At 33.3% G+C, this 23,240-nt stretch overlaps 1 protein-coding gene across 6 annotated transcripts; it reads right to left on the reverse strand.

The window, feature by feature from the left end:
* Positions 1-1,791: 1,791 nt before the first annotated feature.
* LOC129304413 (uncharacterized) lies at positions 1,792-18,651 on the reverse strand. 6 transcript variants are annotated; one of them, XM_054944055.1, is made up of 15 exons: positions 18,191-18,651; positions 17,946-18,097; positions 17,641-17,759; positions 17,044-17,089; positions 14,935-15,007; positions 14,758-14,815; positions 8,611-8,706; positions 7,030-7,147; positions 6,692-6,958; positions 6,492-6,593; positions 5,573-5,930; positions 5,369-5,485; positions 3,125-3,751; positions 2,804-3,000; positions 1,792-1,964 (listed from the first exon to the last, which is right to left on the reverse strand). In XM_054944055.1, the coding sequence occupies exons 2-13, from the start codon at positions 18,039-18,041 to the stop codon at positions 3,702-3,704; spliced, it is 1,500 nt and encodes a 499-aa protein (XP_054800030.1). In that variant the 5' UTR covers positions 18,042-18,097; positions 18,191-18,651; the 3' UTR covers positions 1,792-1,964; positions 2,804-3,000; positions 3,125-3,701. The 6 variants fall into 6 exon arrangements, with proteins under 6 accessions (XP_054800030.1, XP_054800029.1, XP_054800031.1 ...); XM_054944054.1 differs by having other exon boundaries at positions 3,298-3,751; positions 17,946-18,100; XM_054944056.1 differs by having other exon boundaries at positions 2,876-3,000; positions 17,946-18,100.
* Between the last annotated feature and the right edge of the window lie 4,589 nt (positions 18,652-23,240).

Raw genomic sequence — 23,240 nt, forward strand, 5'->3', positions numbered from 1 at the left:
AAAAATGCTTTATATTTTTTAACGGAGGGCATAATAGTTTCCTATAACATATTCAGGGTATAAAATGAAAATCTTTTGAAACTTTAAAAATTTACCTATTAGGTCTCAAATCAGGAAACTACCAATAAATCACTCAAATCAGGAAAAAGTAGCACTGATACATGATCGGAATCTTCAAAAGTAGAGAAAAGGAGATTTACTTTAAAGCAGACAATGGGAAGATTAAAAACAATTGGAAAGATATTAGAAAGCCCACTATAAAGTAAAATTTTCTTCAAGTCTCACAAATGAGAATGAGGTTTTCCACTTTTACCATCATGCTTACTAGCATAATTAGGAATGGAGGGAATGCTAAATTTAAAGTGATTTTTCTCTCTCTTGGATATGAATGAATTGTGTAGCTCAATAAGAAAAATAGACCTCAATGATATTGAAATGCTGTAGACTAAGTAAAATGAATTCTATAACCTCATGAGCAATACCTTCCACTTGGGTTTCCTTCTGTCTCTGAAGAAACATCTTCAATAAAAGATGCAAGTTCAGCAAACATGATTTCGCATGCTTCCAGGTGCAGTGGCCAAGAGCCATGGTGGCTACATGCTATATAAAACCCTCTTCAGCCAAAAATAGACACCAAAGTGGATAGAAAATGAAAGAAAAAATTAGATGCCCTTATAACATTAAAACTGTAGAACGCTAGTACCAAATAATCCTCCCAGTGCCCTTCCACTAAAAAGAAGCAAAACTCAAATTTTAAGGTAAAACCTCATTTTTAGTTCACTATCAGTTAACATCAAAGGGCAAATATAACCCCCTCCCCCTCCCCCAAAGAAAAAAGGTTACTAACATCATATCAACTGTTAAACATATCAGCTCTATTTAAGTAGGTAAATTGCTGGAATCTCAGGATTAGTACCAATTCCATCATCTTGGAGATTTCAATATGAATCCCTTGTCACGGGAGTAATTATTTTTCATCATATAAAATTAATAGTTTTTCCCACATAAACAGACATCGTGTACACAATCCTATAAGAATTTTCAAGAGTGACATCCTACTAATAACACAGAAACAACAGGGGAAAAAATCAGCGTAGCAAACTAATCATCTAGGAAAGAATAAAATTGAAATATCCATTTTTTGGATAGAAAATAAAGTTACAGGATGAGCTCTACCACACACACACACACAAATCATATTTGAGGTTAATTGTGAAGGAGAAAGGACGGGCAAGAAGACAAGGAATCACAAAAAAGAACTGAAGAGGGGGATTCGGCCATATAAAATGAACGTGTAGCAAATCACATATTAATGAGACTAATCTGTTTATGAATTCCAGCAATCATTGTATAAGTCAACAATTACAATAAAGTTGTCACATGAACATTTAAGACCAGCATACCATATCTCTGTTTCACTTCTGTACTCTTTTAACTTTTCAAATATTAAATGCCCCAATTTTACCATGAAAATGATCCCATAACACAATAACAACCATCACAATAAGTTGGAATTATTCTAGCAAAGTCATATACAACTCTATAATGAAATTTTATTAAAATAAACACAATTACGGCAACAAATAGAAACAAAACAGATCATCAATCAATAATCAATTCCATAAACATTATAACTTAACAGCATGGAAATAAATATTAAAAAATTGTCCTGAAGTATGCCTGCCGGTGTTCATGTAAACATAGGTTTTACAAAAGGGATCAAGTTCATTGAGGATACTCACAATATGTACATCGGATCCAGATTTCAATGAAGGGAAAATAGATGGCAAAGTTCTTTGGTTACTACAGTTCCACCAGATTCTCGAGCAGCTGGTGGACATGAACAGACAAACATAGCATACATGAGCCACTGCTCCAGTTTATTATCAGCATCCTGCGATGGATGAGCCTTTCCACCCAACTCAATTGGGGTAATATGAGCAAGACGCTGCATAACCTCTATCCTGCCAATGCCGAAGACATATTACACCAATCTTGCAATATTTATCTTGGAAGTGGATCAAGGTATAAAATTAGCTGAACGAAGCAGGATAACGTGTGTGTGTGTGTGAGCATCACAAGTATTTATTTATTTATTTATTTTTGAGAGGGGTATTTTTCACTTTCACTTTATATTAAAAACCAATAACTCAATTAAGGGTTTTCCCTGCAAAAAAAAAAAAATAGTTGGCATACGGGCAAAAAAATTTCTTCTTGCCAGGTTAGGAGAGCAAACCCAACATAACCATCCACTAATAGAGAGAAGAAAACATTTAGATATTATCCATAAAAAAATACGCATCTATCCCTTCATGTTTATTACAAGTCACTTTAATGAAAGCTGAATCATGGTGCAGGAGCATCTATGGAAACCAAAAGAGTGACTGGATTTCTGTCCACACTATGGTAGCGGACATGCTACTCTGACTGAAGTTGTGCGGGTGGGGTAGCACCATTGTTTTCAATTTCAATTTTGTCCTTGTGTCCTTTTTCAAGTTATTTCAGATGGCCTAGAATAGACTCTTCAGGTTTATTGAAAAAAAAAAAAAAGAATAGACTATTCAGCGGCTGGAGATTTGTTAATAATTAGGGATTCTATCAATATATAAAAGGATTTTTACCAATGTATTAGGACCATATAAAATCAATGTAATAAAATAACATTTCTTCTCTTTCCTAGGAAGTTTAAGCACAAGACCAACCCCCTTTGCTCTTTGCTCATTCCTTAAGTATCTCAAGTGCTGCAAAGCATGGATTGCAGGGAAGGAGGCAAAAAGTTAAGGAAAAGAAGCATGTTACATACTTTGCTTCCAGGACAGAGCTTGGACAAAGCTCAGCAGCATATTTGACAAGCTCACTAAGACATCGAGCCCACCTGTTCTTATCAGGGCTCTCAAATATTATAGATTGAAGCGTCACTTCAGGGGGAATGGCATCAGATTCTCTTCTCAAATCAAAAGGTCGCCCTGAATCCCAGTAGCAGTTCTGGACAATCTCATCCTGTAGCACCAAGATATTTAAAATTTAACAAAATAATAATAATAATTCCATTTTTTATAACAAATAATAAATTCTGCCATAAGTAAATTTCAAATAAAATAAAATAATGAACAGTTATTAATACCCCATGTTCTTCTAGAACATCAATAATAAATATTGGCTCAGCTTCATATTTCAGAAGATGATTTGGCAGCTCAATCCTCAGGTCCCTGATATCATTTCTCAAGGCCCGGACACACCGCATAATTCTAATGCTGTATGCCTAATTTGACTATCAACAGATGCAAGGAAAATTACACCAACTGCATCAATTTCTGATGCACGAAATTCAATTGCTTCTCCCATGTGTTGGAAGGAAGACTTTCTAAATCTCTCAGCTTCATGCCCCAGAGGCCTGGCATCTTGAGCATCATTTTGCATTCTGTCATCTATTAGACAAGATCTCCAAAAACGCATTAGTTCCAGCAGGCGTCCTAATGACGTTTGAATGAGAAGAGGGAATTCATCTGGAAGTCGTAATATGAAGTTGGCCATCCCCTTCATTACGGCAAAACGACGATGGGGTAGGTATTTCACAATGCGGTTTAGTACTTGTACTGCTTCCTCGCGAACACCAGGGTCAATACTTATGCCATGTTGGGGAATTATTTCAGTGATTTTATCACTTCGTCCAACTTCTTCTATTAGATATGGGATGCACTTTAACACAGAGCGGAATAGATACCCTGAGACCTTTCCTTGGTTACAGCATCTACAAAATATAGAGAACAAAAGGGTATCAATGCAGTCGGAATTTCGATAGAAATGTGAAAATTTGAAAATTCTGGGAAGGATTGTCACTTTGGCTAGTTTAAAAATAAGAAATTGGATCGTTATACAATGAAGACAATTGATATAAATGAGATACTAATTTCAGAAAATTTGAATAATAAAAATCACATATATCAATGTGATATTTAGATGGTTTAAAGAACAAGTTAAAAATAAAATACCATGAAAATAGGAAAGGCATGCAATCCCCTTTTGTAACCTTTAAAGGGCTGCTCCAAGAAAGTCATGATTTTAACAACAAAACTGAAAAGAAAAATATCATGTGCATTTGGACCATTACTCTTACTACCATCTTTCCCAAACTTCTCATTTCTCACATTCCTAATCTAAATCTTCTATTTATTATCCGTTTATCTATGCTATTTAGGACAGTAGAGAGAATGCTTCGGAAAGCCTCGATAAAAGAAGGCTTGTATTTCATATATTTATCTGTAGGTTGTTTAATTTGAGATACATAATCAACGGGGGGGCTTCTATGGCATAGCTATATAGAGAATATAGAATAACCAATAATATTCTAATGCCCCTTCAAGATGGAGCATATAAAATATGTGCACCAAGTGTGTTACAGAAGTAAGTTATATGACCCTTGATTCAACAGCACTGCCAAGAGTAGGAAAAGTGCTTGTGATTCACAACACTAATATAAGAGTAGCTGGAGAAGAGCATTGCTGATGCAATGCAGAGAATAGAGAATGGCCTGAGAACTGCAAGAAAAGTTGTCAGAATTCTGCCAGAAAAGACACCAGATGATTGTTGGAAAAGTTGACCAAATAGGCCAAATGCCATGTTCTCCTGGAAAAGTGGCCGGAGCACTTCCAGAAAAGTTGTCAGAAGAGGACTGATAACCGAAGAAAGTGGTTGGACATATGTGGACGAAAGGAACAGAGCTCCCCAAAGTGAGGAAAGCTATATCCCTGGAACCACACTACTACAAAAAGCCAACTCTTCTTTTCCTGTGTGCTTCAATACCATGTCAAGGGAAGCTTGCATTACAAGTATTTATAAAGAGTGAAAGTCGTTTAGCTCAAGATACAGCTGATATGGGACTTGGACAGTGTTACAAAATAACAAAAGAGGTAAAGTGATACCATTCTAACATTTAGAAATTAATTTTTCCGTTCACATGGATAGGTATATTGGAAGTGGTTAGGAAGTCAGTTCAAGCAGGTCGAGCCATTAGCACCTAAGGCAAGTTAGTTAGGAATCTAACAAACGACTCCTTAAATAACTGTCGTACAATGAAATGGAGCAGCTGATTCAGTTTGTGAATGAAATTCTCAGTCTTTCAATCTCTTCTCTCTCTTCTACTCTTCTTTCCCTTGCCACATAAATTTATTTAATATATAATAAAACAAATAGAAAATATAGCAGTACACCATACGAAAGTGTGACTAAAAGAAATTATTTACTCAATAAATTCATTAACAAAGAATAGACTCTCCCTATTTAGCTTTAAGTTTTTGCAGCCCATCAACTATAATATGCTTATTACACTATAATGGTTTTCTGGCTGCCATATATTTCAAGAAATTACCTATTGTGGTCTTTGAAGATGTCAACAGTGCTTGACTGTATGTTCTATGACATGACCTTAGTATAGACTCAATGGCAGCTTTCACTTTGGGAATGTAGTGGCCAATATCATGACCTGCTGGCTCAAAAAAGCAGAGTTTTAGGATTTAGACATCTATAAATAACCATTTTCATCCATTTATTATATGCTAATGGCTAGTTTTACCTTTAAAAATATCCAAACCCACATACTGACCAGAAGGCAGCATGACAATAGCAAGCAAAGCACGAAGGCCAATAACCTTTGCTTCACTAAGGCTGTCTTGTTTGAGCAATTCTAGTAACATGTGATTCATAGCAAAATCAAGATTATGTTCAGCTATCGTTACACAAAACTCAACAAGTTTATCATGTTGGACATCCTGAGTAAGCATTCCTTTCCTTAGAACTGTTAAGAGTTGTGAGGTTACACTGTCGAGGTAGTCCCATATACGATTTGGGGCCTGGTTAGCCGCATGGACACTCAAGTAAAATTTTAAAACTCGATGAAGACAATCCAAAGCCATGAAGCGGTGATTCTTATCCTGCAAGATCAAAACCAGAGTAATGAAAAATTATTGAAATATGTTAATTGAAAGGAGAAAAGAAATTAAAAACTTGATTAACAAGGAAAAAGCATTTCTTTTTTCTTAACAGAGAACGTGAAATAAATATAGCACACTCAGTGGCTGGATTTTCTGGAAATCATGCAAACAAAATTTTGAAAAGGAAGTCATTCATGTCACCCATCCTTATATTAAAGTAAATGAAACATTAATCAAAACCAATTTCAAGGATGAAAGAAAATAACTAATCCCAGAAAGGGGGAAAGGCAGGGAGAGAAAAAATAAGAAAAAGAAACAAAGCTCAAATAAAAACCATAATTTGCAAAAATCAGTCTGTTTTCTTTTCCCAGAATATTCATGCAAGTAACAAGCAACAATTAACAATATCAGCATGGTATTATAAAAGCCATGAGAGATGACAGTCTAACTAATTCAAGCTCGAATTATATTCAACCTCCAAAACAAAATGCCAGACTGAATAGACTCAATTTATTGTATGCCATAGTCAATCCAAACAAAACATATATGCTTTGAACTTACTTTAAGAAGCTTGTAGAGTTGCTCCATGTGAGGACTTAAGTTAGTGTAGAATATTTGAGGATCACCAAGGCAAAGAAGGAGAATCACCAACGGGTAACCAACCTGGATGGTGAAACAGGATTTGTATATAAATAAATAAAACATCAGTAGTCTTAGGATTTTAAGGCAAGGAAAGATAGCAGAACAGAAAAGAGAGTTACAGCAATGTGTTTGCTCTGTTTATCCATCCAATGCACAAGCTGACTTCTTATACGTCCAACAGCTTCGTACCAGAATGTAAGTGCCGGCTCTACACCAGAAGGTGGCCACTGGCTTTTCCCGCCATCTGCAAGGGGTGCTAGGATATTTGACAGCATATTGCATAAAGCATGGTGAAGTTCACTTTTGCGTTTATGTGGGGCACGGTTTAAAGGGTTTGCTTTGGCCACAAAAGATGCAGATGCATTCAATCCACCCTCCGTTTTAACCTGAGAAGGAGCATATACTCACACCAATTTTTATAAAAATCTTCCGGCAAGTACTTATATTTTACACATACCCCCAGTTTCAGGTAACGCATTCCATTAATGATGCTAAGTGTTTCACTTCTGGCAACATTAGTGTCAATTCGACGTGTATTAAGTTCCATGAAAAACCGCTCAGTCACAGAACTAAACCTGCATAAACAGCGTCAAAATGGATTAAATAACCAAAAAATATTTTGTTCTTGGGATAAAGACATCATGAACTTCATGTATTTAGCCATGACTCAACTGTACCATATATCAAATGTATGGATCCAGAAGCACCCCTATAATTCAAACACTAATACACATGCACGCATGCACAAAGGCGCCTCTTGCTTAATTATGCAAAAATTACAGAGTTTTAACAGTTATTGAGCAAGCCAAGCTCGAATCTGATGTAACACACTCACGCACACTTGCTCTAACCTGAACAGAGGAAGAGAATAGAGAAGTATAGAAACAGAGAGGGACAAATGGGAGTGCGAGAAAGCGAGGGAGAAGGGGAGGGAGGGAGAGACAGAACTGAAGGGAGAGGGAGAGAGCTTCAAATAACTCAAACTAATTCATTCATTCATCTAGTCTACCCATTACAAGTACAACTTAGTCTATTTAAACAAAGCCATAACGCCTAATAAGGAAACCTTAATAACATCTCCATGTAAAGTCAATGCTAAGATTTCCCCTTACAAAATATTAAAATAACACAAAAGAAACAACTTATTAAAATAATACAAGAAAACCTATTTCTTCCTAGAATAATAACAATCTACTGGCCTAGCTTTCTTCAAAATATATTATTCTTGTATTTCATCAGAATCACTCCAACTCTAATATGAAGAGCTATAGTATAAACTTTATTTCTTCTCAATTAATCCATAACTAAATTAGAAGCTCTGGAAATTCAGAAACCAATTTGGTTGCTTTGCAACTTTATTACCAAGTTACCGAACCATCAGCAGAAATTTAAGTATCTAAAGAGAGAGAACAGGAACAACCCAATTAGCAGCATAACCTTCAAAAAAGTGAATCCTGTAGAAATCCCATTAATTGAAGATTTTATATGCTTGCGTTTATTTGCTTTAGTAGGAGATTATTTTCATTCATTATGGAGATTGTTTAGGAATGTATTTTGCTGACTTGCTGCCCTATGATTACTCTAGTGAGTATATATGCTCTGTCATCTACAGTATGGACATAAACTAAGAAATCAACTAAAGCTAATAAAGAAGCTTGAAGTGGTGGAGGGTAGAAGTTCAGAAAATTCCAACTTTATAATGTATTCATTGTAACATCAAATTTCTTCTTTGATTACAGTAGATTTAAGCAATGAATAGAACACCTACCCTCAAAAAAGTAAGCATAGACCACCAATGCCTAAGGTCCTAAAGAAGAAAACTACAAATTCAGAAATTGCAAAATTAGTCAATTCTTAAATCAATTTAAAACAGCTTTAATTCACCAAACTGAGCACACCTTGTGTAACTACACTGACCAACAAATGAATCTGACACGATAATTCCATCACTAAATATTTCTTAAATCTGCCCAAATAATGTTAAACTATTTTTATGCCATAAATAACTGATTTCAAGTGCAAATCAACAATGAAATACCTGATACGTGATAAAGCACCCAAGAGTTGAGCAACTAGGTCCAAAAGAAGCCCCCTCAGATCAACCAATGAGGGATATTCAACCTGGCTAACAACCCTGCAATAAGATTTCATTGAATTTACATGATAAGGCCAGATGAGCAGATAAAGAAAATGTTGCAAAGTTTCAATTAAGATTTGTATAGCCTTTCTGAAGCAAAAGCAAAATATAGTGTGCTGTTGTACTGGCTTTAGTTAAAGTTTTAAATTGCGTACAATGATAAGTTTCAAACCAATTAAAATCAAGGAGACAAGCTGCATGCAGACACACAAATGATATGTTCCAGACTTGTATACACAGGGAGCACTTATGAGCAAATTTCATACTCTATTCTTGGTTTTTGGTTGTGCTTGGTGGAATCAATATCCTGCTTCTTTCATTATGCTACTAAATTCTTCACCAAGTGAAACACACACACCCCCCCCAAGGTCAGAAGCATAGATTGGCCACGAACAGATCCATAATCACTTTAAGGCTACAAATTGTTTTGGAGATGCTTGAGTGACTCTATAAACCAATAATAACTACAATGATTGGCAAAATTTTCAGATGTAATCATTAATGTTTAAGAGAGTGAACATTAGTTTGAATCTGATGACACGCTCACTAATCACTGGAAAACAGGAAGGGGGTTGGTGAATGACATCAAATTTGAAATTTCAATCAACCATATCATTCTGCACAAGACATGAGGGGGAAAAAAACTTGATCTCCAAAATCTGAATTGAACAAATATACGAGTGTGTGACAGTAGATGAAACCCATATTCTACAAAATCCAAAAATTTTCACCAATGGGAACGACTCAATTGCTCTAGAGTAACAACAGTTTTTATCAGAAACTAAAGTTGTCACCAGCAACCATAAAGTTACCAGCATGAGGTAATGTTGGAAGTAGGCTGATTGGTCCATAGGCTTTGGGCTCAGTAGTTTGCTAAACCTAACCCTAGATTTATTTACTATTAGTTAGCAGATTATTAGGGATTAGAATAAATCAGTTTATCATCAGATTTTATTCCTTGTATTATTGAGGAGATACGATACAATTTTGATCATATCTCTTCTCTCCTATATGCATCATTGCCTATGATGAATAATACACAGAATTTCAATCACAAAATCACATGGTATCAGGGCTGCAGCACTTAAGTTGTACAAAGCACTGCTGAGTGGCAGCCCTAGGGTACTCGCTGCTGATGGGGAGTCCACCAGAACCCCCGCAAGTCGGAGATCACAGCGTGCCTTCTCCAGGCATAGGCAGCAGCGATGCAATCTTTCAACTCTCTTCTCTCATTGTTACCCATCGATTGAATGGGAACAATTATTTACAATGGTCCAGGAGTATTCTTATGATCGTGCATGGGCAAAATAAGGAACACTATCTCACTGGTAACCCAAAAGTGCCTGCCGTAAGTGATCCCAAGTATGAAACTTGGTGTGCAGAAAATAATATGATGATGGCATGGCTGGTTCATTCTGAATCCAAAAATTAGTGAAGACTACTCACTTGCTAATTCCGCACAAGAAATTTAGGAGTCAGCCAGGGAAACATACTGTATCAAGGAGAATATAGCAGCCATTTATCAAGCAAAGCGCATGCTTCGAACCTCACACAAGTTGAGAAGTCCATTACCCTGTACTGCACTACTCTTCTGCAGCTTTGGCAATATATAGTCCTCTATGAGGTGCATCAATGGTCTTGTCACACTAATGAACTCCATTATAAAAAGGTTGTTGAACATGAGAGGTGCTATGAATTTCTACTAGGCCTCAATGACTCCTTTGAGGATCTCCGCAGGCAAATTATGGGTATGAAACCTCTCCCTTCCCTAGAAGAACATTCAATACAATCAAATATAAAGAAAGCCATAAGGCCCTGGTACAACTTTATCAATTTCTTCCTTATCTAATGCCGAAACTTCTGTTTTGGTGGCCCATGGCCATCAAGGTGGAGACTACAAAGGGAAGAGTTTTCTCAAATATGATCATTGTAATAAAAATGGTCATACACGAGAGACTTGCTAATAAATTCATGGCAAGCCATCACATCTGAAACAAAAAACCAAACGTGATAGCAAGGGGTTCATGGCAAGCCAAACCAATGTTGACAATAATTCACTGAATAATGAAGAACTCGCTATGATGAGATGAATCCTAGAGAAGTATTCTCAAGACAAATCAAGTGAGAAACCTACCCTCTTGGTTACTTTGGCCCATGCTAGTAAGACTTTACTGACTGCACTTATTACTCTTACTAAAAGCAACCATATATAGGTTGTTGATTCAGGAGCAACAGATCACATTATTGGATTTAGAGAACTATTTTCTGAGTTTAGTTCCTATTCTGAGCATACCCTTGTGCAAGCAAGTAGCCAATACTACATATGCCAGAGTTATAGGAATGGGTACAGTGGTGATTTCAGAATTTCTTGTTTTGAAAAATGTTTTATATGTCCCCGATATTCAACGCAACTTGTTGTCAATCAAGTGTATTACCTCTCACTTAAATTGCCTTGCCATCTTTGATAAATTCCACTGTTTTTTTTTTTCAGTACATAACCTTGGGGAAGATAATTGGCAATGCTACGGAATGAAATGGGCTCTACTATCTTGAAGGCGACTTCACCAATAAAAGCTATTTGGCTTATTCTACTTCCAATTTTGTTTCCAGTTTCTGTTATGTCTCAAGATGACATTATGTTATAGCATTCTAGACTAGTCATCCAAGTTTTGATTACATGATAATCTTGTTTCCCAATTCCATGAATAAAATTAGATTTCATTGCGACACTTGCCAATTTGCAATGCAAACTTGTAATTCTTTCCCTGCTACTACTTATACTCCCACCAAACCTTTTTCTTTAATCCATAATGTTGTTTAGGGTCCTTCCAAGATTGAAACTAATTCTAAGGCCAAGTAGTTTGTTACTTTTATTGATGATCATGCTCACTTAACGTGGTTTTTTTTTTAATGGAAGATAAATATGAAGTTTGCGCTATTTTCAAGAACTTCTATATCTTTGCTCAAAATCAATTTCAAACTTCTATAAAAGTCCTTCATAGTGACAATGGAACTAAATATATCAATTCAAATTTCAGGAGCTTTGTTGTTGAAAAAGGAATACACAACCAAACATCATGTGTTCACTCTCCTCAACAAAATGGGGGTAGTCGAGAGAAAAGATAGACACCTTTTTGGAAAAAAGAATACACCACCAAACATCCTGTATTCACTCTCCTCAACAAACTGGGGTAGCCAAGAGAAAAAATAGACACCTACTAGGAGTTGCTAGGGCATTCTTGCTAGGAAAAAATGTTCCACACAAATTTTGGGGAGATGCAGTCCTTACAGCTGCATATCTCATCAACCATATGCCATCCAAGGTTTTAAATTTTCAGACTCCCATTAATGTGTTTTTGGCTTCTTATCCTGACTCTCATTTGGTTAACTCCCTTCCTGCAAGTGTTTTTGGGTGCATTGTCTTTGTGTTTAATGATGAAGGTGGCAAGTTCCAATCCTGGTCCCTCAAGTGCATTTTCTTGGGATATTCCTCTACTAAAAAGGGATATAAGTGCTATTCCCCTAAAGCCCGTAAGTTCTATGTCACTATGAATGTCAAGTTTGTTGAATTACTACCATTCTATCCCAAATTACCATTCAGGGGGAGAATGATAATGAATGGTTAATTTTTGCCACAGATAAGGGTAATGGTCATTTAAATAATAACATACAAACTGGAAGCTTTAGTATTAGTCCTCATATTGGTCCTCAAACATCACTAGACCCTTTCTCTCTCGGTTATTGTCAACTTTCCAATGATCCAAATCCTGTTCCCACAGTTTCAGGACCTGGAATGGCTTTATACAACCCTGACTCATCTATTTCTGGATCTGAAACACAGCCTACTCAACCTGAACCTTGTATAATCATCCTACTAGTGTTGAAAAGCTATCCATCACCTCCCAAGAACCCACTTTTGAGCCACACTTGGATGAAACAGGGGCGAATCAAGCTGAACAGCACACAAACAGTGAAGATCCCATTGTTATTCCATGACAAAATCATGATTCTCAACCTTAGGTTAATCCTGAAGATCTCAAGTGGCCTATTGCTCTTAGAAAAGGCAAGAGTTGTACTCAACATCCCATTGGTAGGTATGTCTGTTATGACAAGCTTAATTCTCAATTTAAGAACTTTATTGCTGTTGTTGATAGTGAGAATATACCCAAGACCTTTGAGGAAGCCTAATGTGATCCTAAGTGGAAATTAGCAATTGATGAAGAGTTGATAGCTCTAGATAAAAATCAAACTAGGGAGATTGTGGATTTACCTCATGGGAAGTCAGTTGTAAGAAGGAAATGGGTTTTCACTAAGAAAAAAAATCCTGATGGCAGCCTCAATAAATATAAAACCCAATTAGTTGCCAAAGGTTTAAGTCAAACCTATGGTATTTATTACGAAGAAACATTTGCACTAGTGGCAAAATTCAATACTATAAATGTCTTACTTTCTCTTACTGCTAACTTGGACTGCCCATTATATCAACTAGATATTAAGAATGCTCTCTTAAATAGGGACTTGGAGGAGGAAGTATGCATGGAGATTTCCTTGGGATTGCGAAGTCTAAAAAATGAAAATAAAGTATGTAAACAGCACAAGTCATTATATGGATTAAAACAATCTTCTAGAGCTTGGTTTGAGAGATTTACTCAAGCTATAAAAGGGTTTGGTTATACTCAATGTCAAACCGATCATACATTATTTGTAAGATAATCTGATCAGAAAATAACTGTATTAATTGTGTAAGTAGATGATATAGTGCTAACAAGAAATGATGCTGAAGAAATCATGAAGTTGAAAGAAAGGCTAGCTGAAGAATTTGAAGCTAAAGACCTTGGAAATTTGAGATATTTTCTAGGTTTGGACGTAGCTTGCTCATCAAAAGGCATTAATGTGTCTCAAAGGAAATATACTCTGGATTTACTCAAAGAGACTGAAGTGTTGGGGGCTAGACCTGCAGAAACCCCAATGGAACTCAATTGCAATTTGGAAGTGAAACCTGATGGGAAAGTTGTGAATAAAGAGAGGTACCAGAAACTGGTGGGAAAACTTATTTATCTATCCCACACAAGACCGGATATATCTTTTGTAGTAGGAACCGTGAGCTAGTTTGCAAGTAATCCTCAGAAAGAACATATAGAAGCTGCATACAGGATTATATTTGAAAACCACTCCAGGCAAAGGATTACTCTTCTCAAAAGGGGATATGAAGGGTGTAGAGATCTATAGAAATAGAAATAAGAGAACTGTGGGCTCACAAAATACAACAGATGTAAAGATTTTCACTAATGCAGATTGGGCAGGATCTATTCATGATAAGCACTCTACAATAGGCTATTGCACCTTCATAGAGGGTAATCTGGTAACTTGGAGAAGCAAAAAGCAAGTAGTAGTTTCAAGAAGCTCAACAAAATCTGAATATAGAGCATTAGCTTCGGGGATTTGTGAAGGTACATGGGTTGTATGACTGCTTAAGGAACTTGGTATGGAAATGAAAGTCCATATCAAAAAGTGGTGTGACAGCATAGCTGCCCTCAAAATTGCAAACAATCTTGTTCAACATGATTACACTAAGCATGCTAAGATTGATAGGCACTTTCTTAAAGAAAAGATTGAAGCCAAAGTCATAGATCTGGCTTATGTTCCCCCAGGAAAACAAGTTACAAATGTGATGACCAAGTCTCTTGTTAGAACCAAGTTTGATGAGATGATAAGCAAGCTAGGAATGATCAATATCTATTCACCAGCTTGAGAGGGAGTGTTGTAAGTAGGCCGATTAGGCCATAGGCTTTGGATGCATTAGCGTACTAAACCTAACCCTAGATTTATTTACTATTAGTTAGCAGATTATTAGAGATTAGAATAAATCAATTTATTATCAGATTTTATTCCTTGTATTATTGAGGAGATACAATACAATTTCGATCATATCTCTTCTCTCCTACATGTATCGCCGCCTATGATGAATAATACGCAGAATTTCAATCAAAAAATCACAGGTAATAACATAACCATAGCTGTTCCTATCCTTGTCTACTGATGCATTACCTGTCAGCATTTATTAGCCAGTCGAAAACAAAATTTTCAAGCCCAGACCACAGCTTCTCTGAAATGAAGGTAATATTCGATGGTTACAAAAAAAGGGGGAACACAGATTTGACCACAAATTTTCAGAAATTAATGCACAAAAAGAATACTATTAAAAAAAATGGTATAGTTACAGACCAGTAAGCCCCTCCTGCGGACAGCACTCCACAAAGCGGATACATGCTGAGCAGAAAATGCACTCTACTGCAAGCTGAATTCCACAGAAATATATATTATAAATTTCAAAATAGGTTACACTTTAAAATTCAGGCTCAGAGATGAGGAACAAAGGATCAAAATCTTCTCATGTGAGGGTTCACGGACCATGTCAAAGCTGCAAATCATAACCCTTCATTTTCATGAAAGCACATCATCATGCCACAAGAACAAACCCATCGCTCACTGTCTTGTTTTGTTTTCTCTCTTTCTTTTTCCTTCTTTCATATTTCTTGCTAACCAACAGGACAGAAAAATATGACATGAATTTCTTAATAAGACTAATCCCACGAGTCACAAAAGCCATTCACTGTCCCCAGGTAAGACCATCGATTATTTCTTAATTTGGCACTTTCTTTTTTTATACAAGAGAAAACTGTACAGACAACAAGGTCCACTTTCCCTCAGCAATTGAGCATAAAAGAATTTACACTTTACCCAATAAATCAAGAGAATCATAAATGATTTATGGATCTATCATCACGAGGAATTTTGACTAAGTATTATGAGGCCTGGCTAAAAGAGGAAAAGCTGATTTGGGGAACAACAAAAATCAAAGTGTATAACACCATAGTCACCAGGCCTTCTTCTAATGGTGAGGGTGGGCACAGACTTGGGTGGAAATTATAAGGGCTTGAGATTATTTCACTTGAAATGGCCACGTTAGCTCCTCTTATGAGAGGATTTGCATCCAGAATACGTCACAACAAGTTACAAGCATCATGTGAAAAAAGAAAACATGTGACCACTCCCTTTTTCGTTTGAGCGAGGGGCACCAATTAGACATTAAGCAAAGAAAAGGAAGATCAATGTTTTTTAGCATGTGGAATTTTGACTGGGTATCATGAGGTGTAGCTAAAAGAGGAAAAACAGAAATGGGGAACAATAAAAAATTAATGTGTGCAACACCAGAGTCACCCAGGCCTTCTTGAAGAAGTTAGGGTAGGAAGGGACTTGGGTGGAAATCATGTTCATGTTCTGATAATGACTTCCAGACAAAACAAAAATAGCTCTTAAGATATAACCATGCCCATTTGAAGGCCCGTTGCAGAAAGTTAAAAGATGGACAAACAAAACACTTACAATTACTTTTGTTAAAGCTTGAGACTACTCTTAGTCTCGTACAGAAATATTTAATTACACTAAGGGCAGCAAGGATCAAACTCTAGACTTATTATGGGCCACTTGACTAATTTAAGTTACAAATCATGGGCCCGAAATCATTTATAATTCAAACATTTAAGATGAATAAAAATATTCTATTTATCCTAGGAAAAATGTGGAATGCCAAAAAAAAAAAATTAAGATGTCAGGGACTTCTCACCTTTTTTTTTCTTTTTTATATTAAAAGGATTTAAACTCTGAACCACCCCACCATAACCTGTTGAGCTAGCCTCAAGTGGTTTACTTTTATCCTCATTTTGAAGGCTATGTTGTAAGGATTGTCACTCAATTATAACATGGAAAAGAATATAACCGTGTTTTCTTTCCTATCTTTTTTTTTTTTTTCTTTGGAGGTTAGGGTAAGATCTCAAAAATGGGTGTAGATGTGACCATTTAAATCAAGGTATGCAGAAAGAAAGTAGATGTGACCATTTAAATTTCAGAAAGTAATACAGCACCATTACCCTCTACAGTTCAGTAAATATAAACTCTAAAAAGAGACAAGCTATTGGAAATAATCAGATGGCATGAACCCATTGTCCAAATAATGCGGATTATACCAAATTCAAAGGTTAGGAGCCAAAAAATCCTACCAAAATAGTACCAAAGCTGAGATTTAAGGTTAATACATGGGACTTGAAAAAGTAGTGTCTTCTAATTACTGCAGGACAGATAACTGCCCCTGTTTTATGACTCAGATTTCTGGAAATTCACCATATATATGAATGATTTGTATCATACAAACTGCTTAAGAGTAGTACGAACCCTTTGTAATCTATGTAATATATGAAAAATTGTAGGAATTTAAGAGAAGAGATAAGGGAAAATGTATGAAGATGAAAGAAAGCAAAAGTTAAAAGCTTGTACCTTTCTTTGGAATGTAGACGCATCATTTGCACCCTTTGGGGATTCGCTACAGCAGATAAGAGAGCGAAAAAAGTAAATATATGGGAGGAAAAATATAAAGGAAACGCAATGAAAAGATCTGTGAAGTAGAAAGCGGATTGTAGTTGGCGAACAAGTGTGAAGCATTTTTTTTTTTTTGTAAATAATCAGAATGGCAAGTTAAAATAACTAGAATATAAAGACAAAAACACCCTACGATGAGGATCAAGTGTGCAGCATGAACAGGCAGTGGATACAGCATCTTAAATGAAATAAAGGGGTGAACTAGCTCAGAAAGCTCAGTACGGTAGGAAACCACTAATGTAAGAATTGCATTTCAAAGTGAACAAGGTTGAGTAATAAAGCTGAAATCTCCCAACAGTTGGGAGATAGAAGTAAATCTAGCTTAATCTCACTAAGTCAGATTATATCAGCATGAACCAGACCAACAAGCCGAACAAACGAAGATAGCAAAACAAGGTCTCTATCATTTGCTTATGAAGGATTCTATTGGCAGCAGTGGAGAAAGAAAATATTGGGAAAGAAGAAATAGAATAGGGAGGAAAGGTAATGAATTACCTGTCTCTCCATCTCAGTAATGCTTCCAGTAATGGTACAGGTGTATGTCGAGCAACCATAGCCAAGGAATCCAGTACTTGCTCGTAAGCCGGGTCAGATGGCCGTAGGTATTGTCCATCCTGAAATCAACCCAGAGAAAAAAAACAACGAGGGACGATGAAATGCATGAGAGAATATCAATTTGAAAAGCAGATTTGCCTGGCGAACAGTAGTAGACAATTCACCCGTTAAAGGAGAAAAATAAACGAAGATTGATTTGAGCTAAAAAAAAAAGGTCAAATTTTGGAAACTGCAATGAAGAGCACCTGAGCTTGAGCGGTTTCAATACGACGCCGGGCAAGTGGAAGGAACCGCTGGAGTAGGGCATCCACTATCAACTTCGCAGCACTCCCTGCCTTCATTGAATTTTCGGAAGATTTCCTACCAATCCCACTTTAGAGCATCCGCCTTGCATTCACTTCTAGAATTAAAAAGAGAAATAACAACAAACTCAAGTTCCGAGTCGTAAAACGAGAAGAGTGAATTGCAGGGTAAATGAGAAACCAGGTACCTGGGACTCTACAACGGCATTGCCCTTGCAGACAGAACTGAGGTGGAAACCGCAAAAGTACAAGCTTTTTTTTTTTTTTTTGTTTGACTGGTCTCCAGAGCTGAGAGACTTCACATGGATCTGACCTCAAGACAGAGACCACCTTCAATTCTCCGGTGATGATCGCGGGATGAGTACGCTGGCATTAAATTAATAGTAGAACATCGATTTCCCTTGTGGAAGTGTGTTCTCTTCGTTCTAATTAATTGTTCTCCTGATATGGTCGCGTAGGCCTGGCATTAGCTGGAACCCAATTAATCAACCCCCTATTAGAAGAAAAGAAATGATCGAGATGATCCTTGCTCTTGCCAATGGCTAGTGAAGTCTTTACCGGGGAATAACGTGCACTAGCAATTTCCCCTGTGCTAAACTGCTAATGCACGGAGATCGTGAGGGGCATAACAAAACAAAGGAAAGGGAATGGGGGGAAAAGACCAAAAAAGAAAGAAGAAAGAAAGAAAGAACGCACGTAATTCAATTTCCACAGGTGCATGAGAATGATGATGGATTTAGATATGATATAATATGAATAATGTTATGAAATTAACCTACTAAAAAATAAGATATATGGAGGGGAAATGGAGATATTGGAATGAGAGAATTTTTTTTATAAATTATTATACTTTTCAATATAAATAATATATTTTATTTATAGACATAATTTTGTATAAAAAAAATTACACAAATAATAATGACAAATAAATAATAACCAACACGAGAGTTTCATGAGAGAAATGAACATCCATACTTTTAATATTCATAACACTCCTTTTACTATTCATTCTATAAGAATGTGTCTCATTAAAAATTTTAATAAAAAAACACTTTGAGGGACAAAAGCTTAGCAAAAACTTTTTGTAGCAATCAAAAGAGTTTTGTAGCACGGTTTTTAATTGTAAGGTAATTTATTTTATGTTCAAGTATGATTTAATTTATTTTCTAACCGTTTGATCTTTTTGATCTTAAATTTTATCTAACTTCTATTATATTTTATGATATATCTATATGTCAATCTTTCAAAACTTGAATTTATGGCTCTTATCATTATGGAGAATAATTATTCATCTTGACTAGTAAATGTAGAAATTCATTTAGATGTCAATAGTCTTGCGGATATAATCAAGGATGACAATCAAACATTTAATTAAAATAAGAGCAAAGCCATGATTTTTTTTTATCATTATTTACATGAAAGGTTAAAAACTGAATATCTAACCATAAAAAACCCACTTGTTCTTTGAAACAATTTAAAAGAATAGTATGGCCATAGTAACCCTCTTGTTCTTTATCACCAACTATTACAACAACATTGTGAAAAAGGTTTCAAAAAATATTTCAAGCTGCTTTTTTATCTTCTTGTGTCTGGATAAAATAACAAGCTTTTGATAAAAAATTAAATTTTATCCAATTGATTCTACTCTATTTCTAGAAATGAATGCAATAACAAATAAATTAGCTTGTGATCATGGCTATAGACGCAGCTATGGTTGTGGTTGTACATCTTTCTACCATAAGTGAATAATGAATAAGAAAGAGAAACACAATAAAGAAACAAGTTTGGGGATGATAATAATAATGCCAAGAATTTGTGTTATGGTTGTGATGGTAAATGTCATTGGTTGTGTCTTTATCATACTCCAAAGCATTTAATTGATTTTTACCAAGAATTGCTTAAAAAAAATAGAGAGGCAAAGATATAGGCAAATTTTGCTTCCAAAAAAGGCGATTATGATGATAGTGACATAAATGTTACTTATTTGAATGTTGTTAATTTCTTTACCCATCTTAATTGAATCACCTAATTGAAAATAAAAATGTCTAGAAATAAATTTCTTATATCTTCGTGTTGTTAAATTTTATAATTAAGTGTCATTTTAATTTTATCATATTAAATAAAGAATTTACTTATAATATCTTTTTTTTCAAATAAATATGAGACTCATAAAAAAATATGTATGAGATCTTTTTTTTTTCACAAATGTAGGAGATTTATCACTTGTTGCGTGTATTTTGTATATATCTATATATTGAATAATTAATAACATATAACACACAAATTAAAAAAATAACTGTAGAACCTGTAGTAAAAAATGCTTGTAAATATAAGAATTATAAAAAATAATATATATGAGCTTCTTTTTTGGCAAATGTAGGAGATTTATTATTTGTTGCTTGTATTTTGTATGCGTATCAGATAATTAATGGCTAAAGTATAAATTTAATCCTCTAACTTTATATAAAATTTTAATTTAATTATTTAATTTTATAAAGTTTCTTTTTAGTCCTTTAACCTTAACATTGTTAGTTTCAAATAATTACTTTTATATCAATTATTATTATTTTAAAAAAATCAAACTTAATATATCAACAATTGAGAATGTTTTATTAATAGTTGAAAGCTTAATATAAAAATTTATTAAAATAAAACTAACAATGTCAAGGTTAAATGATCAAAAAGATACTTTATAAAATTAAAAAAATAAAATAAAATATTATATAAAATTAAATGACTAAATGTATACTTTAATCAATAATTAATTGTATATAACACACAAATTTAAATAATAAATTATAAAATATAATATTTTATTATTTAAATCAATCAATTTATTCTCATTCATTCTGATATGAGTAAATTTTAATCAATTCATATATTTTAAAAAATTAATTAATCTTAATAATTATGTCTAACATTAAAAACTTTGAATTAAGATATACTTGTGATTAACATTTTATTTTTTCCTAAATTAATTATAATATGATTTAATGAAGAGTAATCAAGAAAAGATGTCATAAATACTTTTTAAAAAATCATTTTTTCTTATAAAAAATAATAACAAACCATATCAAAATTTTGATTATATTTAAAAATTGAGGAAATATATAGCAAAATTTGTCAATGGATTATATATGACAAAATGTAGTGATTTTGTGAGATATATCATATTTTAATTTAATGACTAAAACAAATCACATCATTTAATAAGTGTCACATGCAGGGCACTGGCAATTATTTAATTTAATTGGACTATTGTAAGATATTTTGTCATATAATACAATCTACTTTTTTATTGTAAATGTTAAATATTGAACATGTAATAAAAATGTAAATTGAAAACTTAAGATAAAAGTATAAATTTAATTTTTACAAATTATAAAAATTCAAGTCTACATCATTAATTTATGTGGCTATCAATTCAAAATTATTAATTCAAGTCAATTTTATTTTATCATTAATTTATGTGGCTATCAATTCAATATTTTCATCTATATTAGCAAATTTTAACATTACATTACTTTTTTTTTTCAAACAATAAACTTAAAAAAAAAATATTATAGAGGTAACTTTGAAGGACTAAATTGTTATTAAAGCAAATTTTATCATCCATTTTTAAATATGCATTATATAATAAAGCATAAAGTAAAATGAGTTATAATCTATATCGAATGATAGTATGTTTAACATATTATTTGTTTGTGTACATTATAATTTAATTTTAAATTTTAATAACAAAGTGTAAGGGCAATAAATATTGTTTATAAAATGTTGCTTATATTTTTAACATATATAAAATAAGTTAATGAAAAAGTGAAAAATTCTATAATAAAAATTGTGTGAATGCAAAAAAATATTTTTCAAAGAGCTATTCTAATTTGTGTTGACAATATTTAAATTTGATTTAATTATATAATCATATAAAAAAAGTGTTTTATTTTCATTTTTTATATGCACAAGCATAAGAAATTCTTAAATAAGATAAATAGTTATTTGTATATAAAGTAATAAATTTTTTAACTAGAATATATTTTTAAAATTTTAATTTATGTGTAGATCACATTTAAAATTTTTTATATTTTATATATACACATGATATCATATTTTAAAATAATTTGTGTACGAATAAAACACATGATATCTCTAACTTTTATTTTGCTTTTGTTATATATAACCAATACTAAAATAAAATAAGATGTTCACACAATTTGAAAGGAAAACAAAATTCTAAAACAAGGTATATGCTTTGAAATTTTTTTGATTATTATATGTTTTAGAATTTTAATTTACATAGATATAACAATTCATAGATTAAAATAAATTATTGTCAGTATTTGATTATGCATGGGATAACAAATTTTATGAAAAGACAAGTTATTTTTTTCTATTTTTTAATCACAAATATGCTGGGAAAATAAAAATATATAGTTAATGGTTATTATTATAATTATTTTATAAAATAAAAACAAATTTTATGAAATGAGTTAATTTTATTTCACAATTTCTATAAACTATTATTTTTATAAAATTACCAACTTAATATTTATTCATAATTTAACTTCTATTAATTTTTTTATTTGTCTGGATTAAAGAAAATGATTGGGAGGTGGGATTTTAAATTTTTGTGATCTCAATTTTAAAAAATGGAGAAATGTGGATAGAAATTTTTTAATTATTTTTTTATTTTTTCTTTTACGTATATCAAATAAATTTTATAAAATATTTATCTATTTAAAAAAAACAAACTCATAAAAGTATTATCTTTTCTTTTTTATTTACTTTAAATGAAAAATGAGGATTAATATTTTCATGCATTGCACGGGGCACAAAATCTAATTTTATAATTAAGTGTGATTTTAATTTTCTTGTATTAAATAAAGAATTTACTTATAATGTCTTTTTTCAAAGAAAAAAAGTTTTAGTATTTCATATTTTAATTTTTTTCTTTGATGTGTTTTTTTAATGAAAAGTGTGTATTCATTTACCAACATCAATAATAGATATATATGTCTTGTTGATAATGCAACAACTTACACAATACTTAGGGTTAATGAGCAAATAGAACTCTAAATTATTGCTCAAAAGTCGTCTTAGATTCTGAACTCTTAAAATATACAAAATAAATCTCAAATTTATAATAAAATAAACCCTAACTGTTAACTTTTTGATACCATTATTGTCCACACAGGTACTATTTAAGGTTTATCTTCCTACAAATTTAACCTTAACTATTAC

The sequence above is a fragment of the Prosopis cineraria genome, unplaced genomic scaffold (genome assembly GCF_029017545.1).
Source record: "Prosopis cineraria cultivar Desert tree isolate PC_DT_omini unplaced genomic scaffold, ASM2901754v1 PC3, whole genome shotgun sequence".
Classification (NCBI taxonomy): Eukaryota; Viridiplantae; Streptophyta; class Magnoliopsida; order Fabales; family Fabaceae; genus Prosopis; species Prosopis cineraria.

What these genes read in the sequence shown, in the direction of transcription:
- LOC129304413 (XM_054944055.1), bottom strand. Translation starts at nt 18,041, where the DNA reads ATGAAGGCAGGGAGTGCTGCGAAGTTGATAGTGGATGCCCTACTCCAG. An exon ending in TGCGTTACCTGAAACTGGGG is followed by an intron (nt 6,959 to 7,029) that starts GTATGTGTAAAA and finishes GCTCCTTCTCAG; the next exon opens with GTTAAAACGGAGGGTGGATT. An exon ending in ATCTTCAAAGACCACAATAG is followed by an intron (nt 3,752 to 5,368) that starts GTAATTTCTTGA and finishes TATATTTTGTAG; the next exon opens with ATGCTGTAACCAAGGAAAGG.